This window comes from Fusarium tjaetaba, assembly GCF_013396195.1.
Source record: "Fusarium tjaetaba strain NRRL 66243 chromosome Unknown NRRL66243_c0000175, whole genome shotgun sequence".
In the NCBI taxonomy this organism is placed as follows: Eukaryota; Fungi; Ascomycota; class Sordariomycetes; order Hypocreales; family Nectriaceae; genus Fusarium; species Fusarium tjaetaba.
In genome coordinates, this window is record NW_023501371.1 from 990 (window position 1) to 14,665 (window position 13,676).

A 13,676-nucleotide genomic window follows, 5' to 3' on the forward strand; every position below is an offset into this window, starting at 1 on the left:
CGGAAAGGAACACCAAAAGGCCTTTCCACAATCTAGCCTGCGCGCCAGCCAGACCATCCTTGCTCTATCAGGTACGTACGAAGAAATCATGCAGTATGATGCAAATAGCCCTCCATGAGCGAGTACTCGGTCAACGAACCGGACTCTACTAACTCACTCCCCGACTCACACATCTTGTCTCCCAAGGGTGAATCAAATAGTAGACGTAGCTAAGTTATAAAATTATAGCAGATCGCGGCGGACGAACTCGTTGTAGAGAGCCTTGCCCAGACCAGCGGGAGAGCGCTCGACAATGACACCAGCGTCCTCAAGAGCCTTGATCTTGGTGTCGGCACCACCCTTACCACCGGAAACGATGGCACCGGCGTGACCCATTCGTCGGCCGGGAGGAGCAGAGATACCAGCGATGAAGCTGACAACGGGCTTACCACCGTTGACAGTGTTGGCCTGCTTGAGGAACTCGGCAGCGTCCTCCTCAGCAGAACCACCAATCTCACCAATCATGATGATACCGTCGGTGTCGGGGTCCTCAGTGAAGACCTTGAGGCAGTCGATGAAGTTGGTACCGGAGAAGGGGTCACCGCCGATCCCGACAACGAGAGACTGACCAAGACCGGCCTGGGTGGTCTGGTTGACGGCCTCGTAGGTGAGAGTACCTGAACGAGAGACGATACCGATGCGGCCGCGCTTGTGGATGAAGCCAGGCATGATACCGATCTTGCACTGTTCGGGAGCAATGATACCGGGGCAGTTGGGTCCGACGAGACGAGTCTTGCTTTGGGTCTTGAGCATGTCGGTGATGCGAACCATGTCTAAGTGGGTCCCATGTTAGAAACCTTCAAAACGTTCCATCGACGTTGCAAAAAACCTACCGTGCTGGGGGATACCCTCAGTGATGCAGACAACGAGGGGGATCTCGGCCTCGAGGGCCTCCTCGATACCGGCGGCGGCCAGAGGAGGACTGAGAAAAATTGTTAGGGGTCGTTTTCGTTGGAGTGTGTGGTTGATTTAGACGTACGGGACGAAGAGACCAGTAGCAGTGGCACCAGTCTCCTTGACGGCTTCACCAACGTTCTTGAAGACAGGGAGGCCGAGGTGAGTCTGGCCAGCCTTCTTGGGGTTTGTTCCACCGACGACCTTTGTGCCTGTTTGTCGAGAGTCAGTTTTTTGTCACATGTATCATCGTGACATCGATATAGCGAAGGCCGTACCGTATTCGATAGCTTGTTGAGCGTGGAAACTACGTCATTCGTTAATTTTATATACCCTCTCGAAATTCGATAATTGCGCCAACTCACGTTCCCTGCTTTCCGGTGAAGCCCTGGTAGATGACCTTGGTGTCGGCGTTGATGCGCAGGTTGTTGATGGTCTGGGCATACTGCGACGAAGAATAGGCTCGGCGGCCAACGTTTTGCAGCGCCGAGGCGCGAGTGGCTCTGGCGAAGGACTGCATGATGTCGGAGGGTGGAGGGGAGAGGGAGTGAAGAGAGAGAAAAAGAAACGTCGCTGTCTGTTGCAACGATTAACTTGAGGTTTTGGAATTGGAAGGGAAAAACCGTTGATACCAGGAGCGTTCGGGAGGTTCGTGGTTTGGTTCGTATCAAGATTATCCCGTGGCCGGGATTCAACGGCCTAAGCCAAAAAGGGTCGACACACGCACAAGGTCAGTTGGTGCTTGACCTTGCGCTACGGGTGGTCTCGGAGTCAGTATGCCGAGTGATATAGGGCGGGAGATAGATGATCCGGGTTGAAAGGTAAAGGAGAGCCACTCACAAGAGCGCGTGGAGAATCTGTCGTGGTGAGCGTTTTGAGATACGGTTAATCGCGGGTTCTCGGTGAGGGCGAGACGACGGGAAGATGCGTCATTGGACATGATGAGGACCTGAGACCCTCTTTTTGCTTCGGACTTGTATCTCCAATGTTTGCATCTCCTTGAGTTTACGTTTAAAAATCGCGGACATTGACAACCTGATCCCGTGGGAACGCAGCATGTTACATTTGCAATTGTTCAAAATGAGTGAATTCTATCTACTTATGATCAAAGAGCGACTACAGTCAGTTTACCTACCTAAGCAGTATCCAAATGGACATCGTTTTCCCATTCCTCATTGTTACTCCCAGCAATTGAGCGGTAACAATACAACTCCGAGGAGGCATCTTGAACAAAATCAGTTGATATCTCGGTCCCGGTAAAGATTATCGGCTGGTATAATACATCACCGGACCATCCATTCCCTGTCGCTCATACTCGTCCAATTGAAGACAATGCATCGCATGACATTTCAGTTCATCGCGTGCATCTCCAAAGAAGAGCGACATTTCCAATAGAGTCGTCTTAGTAGACACTCTTGACATCCCAGCCGACAGCCATCACCCTGGCGGCAAGGAAACAGGCGAGTGCCAGCACATACGACAGCCCATCAAACACGATGAGAGCAGTCCAGCCAGTGTCACCCTTGTCACCAGCCTCGAGAATGGCACCAGCAATGGGCAAGCTGCTGAGGGTTCCAAAGCTAGCTACCATGAAAGCCGTCGAGATGAATCGTCCATAGTCGCGAGGATCGCAGAGCTGACCTACGCAAACTGGTGTGAGTCCAAGGTTACTACCACTTGCAAAACCGAACACAACAGCGAACGCGATGATCATAGCCTTGGAGTCTCCGGCTGGCAACCACAGAGCAAAAGCCGATATGATGCAGAGACCAAGCGTCAGTAGAATGACATTAAACCGCCCAATCTTGTCAGCTAGAAGACCGGGGAGAAAACGACCAAGCAATGAACCCGCATTGAGGATCGAAATCAAGGTATAAGAGCTGTTGGCGTCGCCAGAGTGTCGTCCGGCATAAGACACGATGTACGTCAACGGCACGAAGAGTCCCCATTCCATAAAGAAGATTCCACATGCGGAAAACGTGAACTTTAGGTCTTTGAAGATGCTCAAGTCTGGCCAGACCGAGGACACCTTGTTTGATCGCGGGAGACGCGAGCGCATGAAGAGTGTGGCGGGAACGGTGAGTCCGAGGATGATGAAGCCCAGGATACGGGTCGTCCATGCAAAGCCAACGCTGGGAAGAAGTTTCTGTAGAAAGATGGGAAAGATGATGCCGCCAATCGATCCCGCAGTCATTGCAACTCCGGTTGCAAGACCTCGTTTCTTGTCGAACCAGTGGGCAATAGATGCATAACACGGTGAATTGAGAAGGGCGCCTCCAAGGCCTCCCACAACCGAGTATGAAAGAAGGATCTGGTAGAATTCCTCGCAAACGCTGAGAATAAACAAACTTGCGGCGATGAGTATACCTCCAGAGGCAACAATAAGTCGAGGACCGTATTTGTCAAAAACAGGTCCGACTTGGATACCGACAAGAAAGACGAGGAAGAGATAAAGACTGAAGATCCAGCCAATCTGCGAAGACGAGTAATCACGAAGCTGGTTCTCGGAAAAGTACGACTCAAAAACCGCAGAGGTGTTGATGAGACCGTAGATCGAAAACATTCCACAAAAGGATCCAAAGACTACAAGCCAGGCTTGAAGTCCGCCCTCCGGGAATTCGAGGTCCGGTTCACTGTCGTCGGTGCTGGCTTCGCTGGGGTGCGCTACACGTCCGGTCTCGAGGCCCGCATCGTCCGGGGCCGGGACGGCATCGCCACGGGGGGCATCGGGGTTAGTTATGGGTATGGCCTGCTTTTCGTGCTGGTTTTTTAGGCAGCTGTCCTCTGCATTGTGTTCGTTAAATGTCATGTGTGTCAAAACACGGTAGATCACAAAAAAGGGTACAGTTTTTCTAATGCCTCAGGGTGTGAAGAGTGTAGTAAACATGAGATGACTGCTATGAGAGTTGAGATGGGTTGAGGGAAAGGTTAGTGGGGAGGAGGAGGAAGAAGAATTTATAATCCCGGAAATAGGATCCGAATCGGTTAATAATTTGCATGTTCAATGGTTGACAGTTGGGGTTGGGCGCTATTAACAAATGTCATGTTAGTGTTCGGTTCAAGGGCGTGGGTGTGCAGGACTTGGCATCGACTGTGAGTTCTATGACTAGAATACCAGTGTCATGTTCTATGACGGACAAGTGATTCACTCTCTATATTCAGTGCTTAATCCAATTGGACCCTAGAACATGGGAATTGTTTCCAGTGATCAATTGAGAATCCTCGGTGGGACTTGGTCTCGTTTATCGGCAGTTATCCACATCGGATCCGGAGCCGCTCCGCATTCTTTGACACTGGGGATTTCACTTAAGCTTATTTCCTTGCACTGATGTTTCTGCTTTAGTAACAGTGGTGAATTATGAGATTGATGAGTCGCTTAGTTTGGGTTCCATTCTTTGTGTAGTGATGTCAGTGTGGGTTAATGACACTGGCATCTCCAAGTCGGCATCTCGTTCCGAGTACACTAACTCCTACCCAAGTAGTCATCTGGATGAGATTGAGGACTATTTAGGGAGGCTTTATTTACAAATAGATGTTGTCTCTCAATTCATGTCTCTTTGTCTCGTATGCGTCGGTCATCACTCATGATAAGCAGTGATCGTGCATCGATAAATATACTCCCGAGATATTGGAGCAATTTGGATGAGGGTAGCGCATGAACATCAGATAAAAGCCAAGAAGGCCATAATTTATCTGTTAATCACTTCAATGAACCGAGGATGATGGTAAGTTGGCTTTGATGATTCTCAGGGCTTCAAATGCTGACACAGTGTCCTGTGAACTCAGCACAAGACTATGGTAAATTGGCAATGAAGATGTATCGGGATCTCCCACCGTGGTTAAATCACGTATCCGATGCGATTGTTCTATATCCTTGCAGATTATAACTGCCGCGAGGAAAATGCGTGCATGAGGTGAAAGAGTGACAGAAGAACAGATCAAAACAACTCTCAGTCACCAGCAGATCGGACTCGAACGTGTGTATCAAATGACTCCGCGTCTCTCATTCGTGCATTGTTCAATAATTCATCTCTTATAAAGAGAATTGACTACTAGGGAGCCAGTAAAAGCGACACAGCAGCCATACGGGACGAGTCCTTTACTGTCAACAATCACCTGTCGTCATCATCATATGCCTGTCTATTGTCTATAAGTGCTAAACTAAACCAAAGCGCCAGAATAATACTCCGATTTCCCTCAAAGCCCATTACTCTTGCATGAAAAGACACTGCTCACTTGCCCTGCACGGAACTGATCTATGATACCCTGCACACTGACGTATGTTCCCAGTGTGAGGTACAAAGCACCAGTCAACATGATCACCACGTTTAGCGCTACTGAAAGAGCGTCAAGGACGGTATTTCGCTTCCTTCCGGCCTTGCGATCTGCATTGCGCATACGGAAGTAGGCCAGAGCCCAGAAGATGAAGCCGAACCAGCAGTTGAACAGCGACGACATGACTGACAACACTGAGAATTATTAGCACTGACCCACAAGTCTGAGAGTAGTCACTTACACGAAGAGAAGAATGGAATGATCTCAGCGATAAAGAAAGAGGCGGCCCAGCTGATCAGCAACACCAGTCCCCACCAGAACCAGCCCTTGAATGTGTGTGATGTGAGATGCTCTGAGTCCTTAAACATTCTGAAGAAGACAAATCGGCCTGTGACACTTGCATACAGGCAACCGACAAAGATAATGGTCGGAACCATGAAAGAATATGAGACCTTCTTGTAGGTATCAGTGAGGACGCCGAATGCTGGTGTGACCATGTACTGGTTGCCCGTGTAAACGTAGATGACAGACCCGACAACGCTGAATGTGACAATCTCAGCCATGGTGCAAGCCCATAATGCCTTGGGGAAATCTCTGTTCTTTTGTCAGAATTATCACGGTTGCATCGAATGACACAACAACTTACCTCGGATCACGCATCTCAGCGATAAAGCTGGGAATTGTGGTCTGACCAATAAATGTGTAGCTCATATTCATGAAGGCCGACATGCCAGTAACAAGTGTCGTGGTCTTTGGTGTCCAGATTGAGATTATCGGTTCACCCATCTCAGGATAACCAGCAGGATTACCCTGAGAGCCTGCAAATGCCGTCGCCAAGATGACGGAAATAAATGTAAAAAACGTCGAGGCAAAGCCAAGCTTTGACAACATGCTAAAGGTGCGAGGAAGCGACCCGATCCAACTGATCACCGTGACTACTGCAGCGAATGCAACGGTTCTGCAACCTGATATGGAATCGGCCTCGGTCATTGTGTTGAGGTAGATTGCACCGACCAAGACATGTAGAGCTTGAATAAAGGTATTGTTCAGGACAAACATAATAGCTGTCCACCACCACGCCCATCTCTTATTCCACCAAATCATCTGCCCAATGTCGCACACATCTCTAACCTCGGGATGTCGCAGACAAAACTCCCAGAGCACAAGACTCGTGTACAGCACAAGCCCAGCAATGACAGCTGTCAAGATCAATCCAGGCACTAGACCCAGAAGACTATACGACCAAGGGAAGCTCATGATAGAGAGCACGATGTACTCGCTAAAGAGCAGCCCTGCAGTTTTTTGCCAAGAACATGTCCTGTACTGAATAGCATTTCCCGCTTCGGAAGCGACTTGTTTGTCGACGAGATCTTCAGCTGCGGTGCTATCGCTTTCTGATATATGCGCCAAGTGCTCGGCGAGGGGTTCGATTCGTGGGCCAATTGTGACGTTGGGCCCTCCAAAGGCTGATGCGAGCCAAGGCCGTCTGCTTGGCGTGCGGGAGGTTTGGAGTTCTGCGTCTTCCAGTGTAGATGTCTTGTCCATGATGATGATGATGCGCTATCGCTGATGGTGATACTCAATGCAAGCAGAAATTTCGCAGAATGCTACAGTGCAGGAAGAGAAGAGAATGACGAGAATAATCACTCAAAGGAAAAGAAACGGCTGGAGTAAAGTACCCGTCTATGGAAGAGAGGTAGTACCAGACCTTGGACACTAACACAAGTAAGGCCGATCTGCAGTGAGCGAACTCCCCGACGGTGCATGATGAGGCGTCGGGTACATCGCAACAGGGAATGTCCTTGGCGATCAACGATACCACCTTTCAAACGGCATATGTGCTGATTGGTCTTGGTCTTGGTCTGTGGGCTGCGGAGATGCCCTCATCACCTCGGACACGGCGTCCCCAGCCATGCTCGAGATGTACTGTAGCAATATGCTCAACCAATGTGGCAGAGTGATTGATAGATTGACTCCATCGTCTCTGTTGCAGCAAGATGTGTTCTGTTCCATCCATCTTCTTCTTCAGCAGGCAGGCAGGTCTTCTCCCAACGTGACGATGTGGCGGTGGGTAACATCAAAATCACTGCAGATCGTATTGAATTCCTGAAATCACGCAATGCACCAGTCGTCATTATTAAAAGTTCCTGCCACTCTTATTGCACAGACCGTAAGTGGGTGTGCGTCCTAGTGGGTTTGGGTTTTAAGCTTACTGCCCATAAGCTTGTTTTCCAGCACTCAGCTTCTACTGGTCAATCAACGGAAATAGCCCGGCGCCGCCGACGCCAGACCTCTTAGAAACGGAGGTATTACCCGTGTTATTGCACGACAGCAGATGGGCCATATCCCTCATAAGGCTCTATCAATCAGTTTCACCAATGCATTCATAATTCATAGTAGTTATATACAAACAAGTCACTCTTGCAAATTGTCGAAGCGTTACAAGTAATCGAAATAACGTATCATGAGCGGTCAATCTGACAATGCTCTCAGGTCAATGGCCAAACCATTCCCAGAATAAATATCTTCACTCTTATCCAGACTGGAACTATGCATGTTATTTCTTTCGAAGCATAGGACATGGCACACATCGGCTTGGTGTCTCTCACATAGAAGTCTACGATGTCTGACAGAAGATACCCTGTACCTACAGTATTCGCAGCTAGCCGCATTGAAGCACATTTTTGGTGACAGTATCGATCTTGGCCAATAGAGTAGTAAGAATAGGTCCATATCAAGTGCTTTATCATAAAATATATATGGTCTCGATTTAGGCTTCCTGATCCCATTAACTATGTTAGGCTGGTATAGGTCGTTGATATCATAGATCAACTAGCACTCATTCGTTATGCCGTATCTATTCATCCTTGACATCTGAAATTTTGAATCCTCCAGGGACCAGCTTCTGGAAAACCTGATCAGGGTCATACTTGGCTGCCGCATCCTTCATCTTCTTGATATTCTCAGCGCCATAACTACCAAGAGGATCCTGACTCTTATCCGCATAATTCAAATAAGTCCACTCAAGATTGCCCCCTTCAATAGTAGCAGCATACTCTTGTACATCCTTAATCCAGGCCTGGACCTTTGGTCGTGCAAAAGCCTCCTGCTCAGCAGTCTGTGCCATGACGACAGCGAGAAACAGAATGCCGTTGGACTTATGACGGTCCATGCCCATAATGTTTCCGCCTGCTTCAACGCCGCGTTGACCGAAGAGTGTAGGGAGAGGCTGGAAGAGACATTGAGTGATGAAGTTACCATCGGGGATGAATGCCTTGAGTTCTTCGACAAGTTTGTCGTGGAGCTCTGATGCTTTGGTGATGATTCGGGTATCGTTCTTGAAGCAACATGTGAACCAGGTGTCACTAGAAGGTTAGCTTGAAAAGTGGACGAGATAAATATGAATAGACTTACTAGAAATTGGCGGGGATGTTGTACTCGAAGGCCATTTCAGTAAGAGTAGTGTTCTTGACAGTGTTCATGATCTCTGGAAGAGCTAGCCACTTCTCATACGCCGGAGGCTTCTCAATGCCCTCCATGTTGGCATACAGAGTAGCAACAACGACATCTTTGAAATCAGGCATATGTGTAAAGATGGTGACAAGGTTGCTGTGAATATCGTTGGGAACGTTATCCGTGAAAGAGGATAGAGCCTCAATGGCACCGGGGATAGCTTGCTTAGGGAAGAAAGTCATTCCACCCCAGACCTTATCAGACTTGATAGCCTTCATAGTGAACTTGGTGATGATACCGAAGTTGTTTGACCCACCCTTGAGTACGCGGTACAAGTCGGTGTTGTTCTTCCCATTGGCGGTGATGATATCACCGTTAGCAAGGACAACTTGGTACGACACAACGTTGTCACATCCAAAGCCTTGACGAGCTGTGAAGAAAGCGTTGCCACCTCCAAGAAGAAGACCTGCAACACCAACATTGCCCTCCCGACCTCCAGCAACAGCACGGCCGTGCTTGCTCAGCTCAGCATAAACCTCTCTCCATCGACAACCAGGTCCAATATCAGCTGTCTCAGTAGCAGCATCAAAAGACACATTGTTCAAATGAACAAGATCAATAGTAACACCACCCTCAATATTGTTCGACCCAGCCCAGTTGGTATGTCCACCACTGCGAACAGCAAACTTCTGACTAGCAGAAACAAGAGCCTTCACAACAGAAGCGACTTCTTCAGGGGTACGAGGCTGGACGATACAAGCGGGCTTGATCTTGGCGCTGTTGGACCAGTATGACTCTTGGCGAGCTGAGAACTCGGCATCAGTGGGCGTCAGGATCCGAGCTTCGAGACCAGCTGCGATGAGGCTTTCGGCCTGAGGGATCGACGGTTGAGGAGTAAGGGTAGTCATGATTGGATGCTTGTGGGTAAAGAATAAACGAGAGGGAATTGAGTTCCTGACGCTTCTGAGGGGCACATAACCAAGGCTGTCTATGTATGTGACTGAAGCCGATAGACTGTCGGAGTCCTGTTGTTCTCCATGGGGAATAGACAGATATCCAGGGTCCTGGTATCTGGCCCTGTTTCGTACATCAATTACTCCTTTGGTGGGAGAACCCCTTCGACGTTGCATTCTCCTGACACTTGCATCATGCTTGACAGGAACTATTTAATGGGGTTGAAGAAGCAAAAGAGCAAGGGTCCTGGGACGGTGTCTTCCTGTACGAAAACAAATACCTCGGTAGGGCATCTCGCTACCATGCTATTGGAAGAGGAGATTTATAGCGTCCGGAACTAGAGAATCCGTTTCATCTTCCGAGATAGCCATCTTGGGGCCCAATTACGAAAACCTGAAATTGTGAAGCTATCGAAGTTGGGCCTGAATATTCTGGTCGGAATTTTGGTACTCTCCGAGGCTAAGGTCTCGGATCCGCACCATGAATCCTTCGTTGAAATTCGGCTTCGTTAACCCTGCTCCCCGGCAACTGCCAAGAGGTTTCTATATGCTGACAGATGGAGACATCCTTGTAAATTTCGAAAAAAGAAGTGCTGAGACGGATACTTGTTCTGTGTTCCTGAGGTTTCTCATCGACCTGTCACTTAGTGATCATATAACAGTATAACCAAATTTCAGCTCTCAGATCATATTTTCGTATATGAAAGGCATCAACGGGCTATCCCTAGCGCACCCGCGGGCACCGAGAGCTCAGAATGCCGTTTCAACCGTCGTGACCCGCCCTCATCACGGAATCTTTCGATCAGGGGTGTATATGTCAACGTCTACTGACTCAGAGTAACATCCGCATAAATAAAGTTTGGACTATGTATGAAAGACGCTGATCTCTTCTAACCGATGTCTAGGGTTTTTATCCTTACAATCGTTTCTTTTCTCTCTCCTCAGGAGTGGGCCGTATATCCGATATAGGATGTAGTAATAATATGCATGCAGGTAATTCGTACTCAGTTGATTGAATGAACGTAGAGGCTGTGTATTTCTACGAATCTAATATTTTTCGTTCTTCGTTCCTGCATGTGATTTCGCTTTGACATCTTCTTGCTACGTACTTTGTTTGTTGGTTGGTTCATCTTACAATGGCTGCTGTCGTTAATGGCGTTCCTGTCGCTATACCACCACCTGAAGGCTACAAGGTCGACTTTGATAACCCTCAACGGAACAGTGTTACAGCAGCATACTGGCTTTATGGCGTTGGCAATTTCTTGACGGTCTTGTTCATTGCACAGAGAGTATATGTTAGAAGTTTTATACATAAGACAATACGGATAGAGGATGGTAAGCCATGTTGACCCCCTTACTTCGTACGCCTTCGCTAATGTGCTCGAAGCATGTTTAGGGGTAGCATATGTGAGCAACATCACCCGAGACATCATGTCTTACACCGACAAAACTGACTGATCCAGGTATTTTCTGTAGTACTTCAGACCCTGATACTAAGTCAGTGCCCACAACACCCTCACATCTACTAGACTAACGTGCCTGATCGTCTAGGGGATTTTATCCGCGGTATAATGGGCACCCACGGATGGGAGATGCCAATAACCAAGTTCGCCCAGTTCGCACGAGCCCTCTACCTCCTACCAATCCTCTACAACCCCGTCCAATGCGGCGCAAAGATGTCTTTGCTTCTCGTCTACCGTCGGCTTGCACCACAAGAGTGGTTTCATTTCTCAATCTGGGCTACGTCGTTTGTGGTGATTGGCTCCTCGATTGCGATTACGTTTACGACAATCTTCCCGTGCAAACCTGTAAGAGCAGGCTGGGACATCACAATCACCGATAAGAAGTGCATCGACCGACCAGCGGTTTACCAGGCGACGGCTATAATGGGTGCGATTACCGATGCTATGGTGCTTGCGGTGCCGATACCTGTTGTTATACCACTGCAGATTTCGAGAAGGCAAAAGATTGGGTTGATTTGCTTCTTTGGTGTTGGTGGAGTGTAAGTGATGTTTATATAGGCAACAAGGACAAGCTGACAACAAGCAGTACTGTCTTCACATCGATCATGAGACTGATTGCCTTGATTCGGTCCATGGGTAACGTCGATCAATCCTGGGGCGGCGGTCCTGTTCTTCTCTGGATGTAAGTTTCCTCTTCCTATCAAACATCTCCTCTGACAATCCCAGCTTTGCTGAAGCCAATCTCTCTATCATTTGCGCAACTCTCACAACAGTCAAACCATTCATCAAACACATCTCGCCAAAGATTCTCGGCTCCTCATACGGAGCATCAAAGGCAGGCATGTCAAACCCAAGCGCACCGCCAACCATTGGAGCAATCTCCAGCAGCGGTATGCCCAGACATGACCACTATGAACGATTTGACGATGGGCCGATGTATCCATTGCAGACTGTCACCAAAGCAGAGGCATCAAGGGGTCACGAGAATAAAAACGGAGGATCACGCTCCGTCACAAGGCCAATGTCGGGGGATAGTCAGGGGGATTCTGATTCTGAAAAGGCAATTCTGCAGACGCGTACTACGACAGTGACATATTCTTGAAAAGCGTCTATGGGCGTATTGGGAGATTAAGATACATGACAGATATCGAGGCATAGATAAAATAATATGAGGCTAGAGTTATACTGGTCCGAACTTTCAAGTTCCCGTGTCGTTGATGATCTGTCAATGGCCACTGCTTGCTCGCCAAAGCCTTCAAACTAAATGATCAGGGAATAATATAACAAAAGATGATTCTACCTCAGATAAGAAACAACCGACTTGAACAAATAATAGCATTCAAATCCGATAAATGACAGCAAAGCATCTAACCTTAGACCCCTAACCAGTGGCAAGTGCTACGGACCATGCTTTTCTCTAGCGAGTTTGTGCTTTCTATTTGTTCTTCAGTTGGATAAGAGCAGATGTGCTTTCTAGTGATGGTGTTTTGCTAAGTTACAGCCAAAGTGTCCCGGTTGTGTCTTGTTGTTTGCTGTATTACATGAACTGGCCCAGGGAGTAAAGAAAACTCAGGGTCTGATGTTTTCTTGCTCCTTGAGGCTGACGTGCATTGTACTGGTCAGTCTGGAAAGCAGATGTTTAAAACAAACACTGATTCATTCAACTATAAATACTCTCTACTTCTCTAGGATCCAGGTAAAGATCAAGATTACCATCTCGTTTACAACACACATAACTCGCTCTTCATATTCTCAACATCACTCACTCCATCTGCTCGTCATCATGGACCCTTTCGAGGCCAACTACCGAGCCGCTATAGAAAAGCACCTGAATGAACCCCCTCTGTTCCGCTCAGTTGGTAATACCGCGGTATTCAAATCCTTGTTGCAACAGCCCGAACATCGCGCTCAAATCAAGGACACTGACATCGGGCATGACTGTCTGAACCGTGCGATCACCCTGGGTAACAAAGAGAGTGTCAAAGCTCTTGTTGACCTTCCCCTTTCCGAATTTGACTGGAACAGTTAGTTCTCTATCTCTGTTTTGTCTCCTTGAAATCCTGACAACCTCTAGGTCATCCTGTGGCATCCTACAAGGCCATGGGCCACATACACACAGCTGCTAGACTCGGTCGCTTTGAAGTCTTCAAGGTATTGGCCGACACTGGAAATGTTGACATCGGCGGACGGGATCCCTTTGGAATGACGCCACTGCATCAAGCAAGCGAAACTGGCTCTAAAGAGATCGTTGAGTATCTCTTGGCTGGGGGTGTCAAGCCTGACTCGAAGGACGTGAAAGGCCGGACTCCTCTCTCCTATGCTGCCGAGAAGGGGAACAGTGAAGTCGTCAAGGCTCTCCTTTACGTCGAAGGCGTGGAATCTGACTCGAAGGACCTCAGAGGTAAAAGTCCCCTCTACTATGCTGTTCTCTCTGGTAAAGACGAGACGGCAGGCATCTTGAAGACTTTGGGCAGTGTTGATGAGAGTGTCGAAGCAAAGGCAAAGGTGGATCGAATGATTTATGATAGCCAACGTCCGTATTTGATCAATGAGCTTTCATGGCGTGCTTAGGGGACCAGGGGAGGAAAGAAAGCTCAAG

At 48.3% G+C, this 13,676-nt stretch overlaps 6 protein-coding genes across 6 annotated transcripts; 2 read left to right on the forward strand and 4 right to left on the reverse strand.

Annotated features, from left to right (window-relative positions):
* Positions 1 to 222: 222 nt before the first annotated feature.
* FTJAE_8220 (succinyl ligase) lies at positions 223 to 1,453 on the reverse strand (the record flags this gene model as incomplete). Its single annotated transcript, XM_037355014.1, has 5 exons — positions 223 to 812; positions 873 to 961; positions 1,019 to 1,145; positions 1,212 to 1,240; positions 1,299 to 1,453. 5 exons carry the CDS (start codon positions 1,451 to 1,453, stop codon positions 223 to 225), a joined length of 990 nt encoding a protein of 329 aa, XP_037204700.1.
* An 882-nt stretch (positions 1,454 to 2,335) lies between these two features.
* FTJAE_8221 (riboflavin transporter MCH5) lies at positions 2,336 to 3,742 on the reverse strand (the record flags this gene model as incomplete). The annotated part of the gene is made up of 1 exon (XM_037355015.1): positions 2,336 to 3,742. The coding sequence occupies one exon, from the start codon at positions 3,740 to 3,742 to the stop codon at positions 2,336 to 2,338; it is 1,407 nt and encodes a 468-aa protein (XP_037204701.1).
* Positions 3,743 to 5,130: 1,388 nt separating this feature from the next.
* On the reverse strand, positions 5,131 to 6,753 carry FTJAE_8222 (neutral amino acid permease; the record flags this gene model as incomplete). The annotated part of the gene is made up of 3 exons (XM_037355016.1): positions 5,131 to 5,402; positions 5,450 to 5,802; positions 5,855 to 6,753. The coding sequence occupies 3 exons, from the start codon at positions 6,751 to 6,753 to the stop codon at positions 5,131 to 5,133; spliced, it is 1,524 nt and encodes a 507-aa protein (XP_037204702.1).
* Positions 6,754 to 8,065: 1,312 nt separating this feature from the next.
* FTJAE_8223 (6-hydroxy-D-Nicotine Oxidase) lies at positions 8,066 to 9,569 on the reverse strand (the record flags this gene model as incomplete). The annotated part of the gene is made up of 2 exons (XM_037355017.1): positions 8,066 to 8,573; positions 8,623 to 9,569. The coding sequence occupies 2 exons, from the start codon at positions 9,567 to 9,569 to the stop codon at positions 8,066 to 8,068; spliced, it is 1,455 nt and encodes a 484-aa protein (XP_037204703.1).
* Positions 9,570 to 10,750: 1,181 nt separating this feature from the next.
* Positions 10,751 to 12,179, forward strand: FTJAE_8224 (uncharacterized protein; the record flags this gene model as incomplete). The annotated part of the gene is made up of 6 exons (XM_037355018.1): positions 10,751 to 10,949; positions 11,002 to 11,021; positions 11,078 to 11,089; positions 11,144 to 11,616; positions 11,664 to 11,759; positions 11,804 to 12,179. The coding sequence occupies 6 exons, from the start codon at positions 10,751 to 10,753 to the stop codon at positions 12,177 to 12,179; spliced, it is 1,176 nt and encodes a 391-aa protein (XP_037204704.1).
* A 681-nt stretch (positions 12,180 to 12,860) lies between these two features.
* FTJAE_8225 (ankyrin repeat PH and SEC7 domain protein) lies at positions 12,861 to 13,648 on the forward strand (the record flags this gene model as incomplete). The annotated part of the gene is made up of 2 exons (XM_037355019.1): positions 12,861 to 13,101; positions 13,152 to 13,648. The coding sequence occupies 2 exons, from the start codon at positions 12,861 to 12,863 to the stop codon at positions 13,646 to 13,648; spliced, it is 738 nt and encodes a 245-aa protein (XP_037204705.1).
* Positions 13,649 to 13,676: the final 28 nt, after the last annotated feature.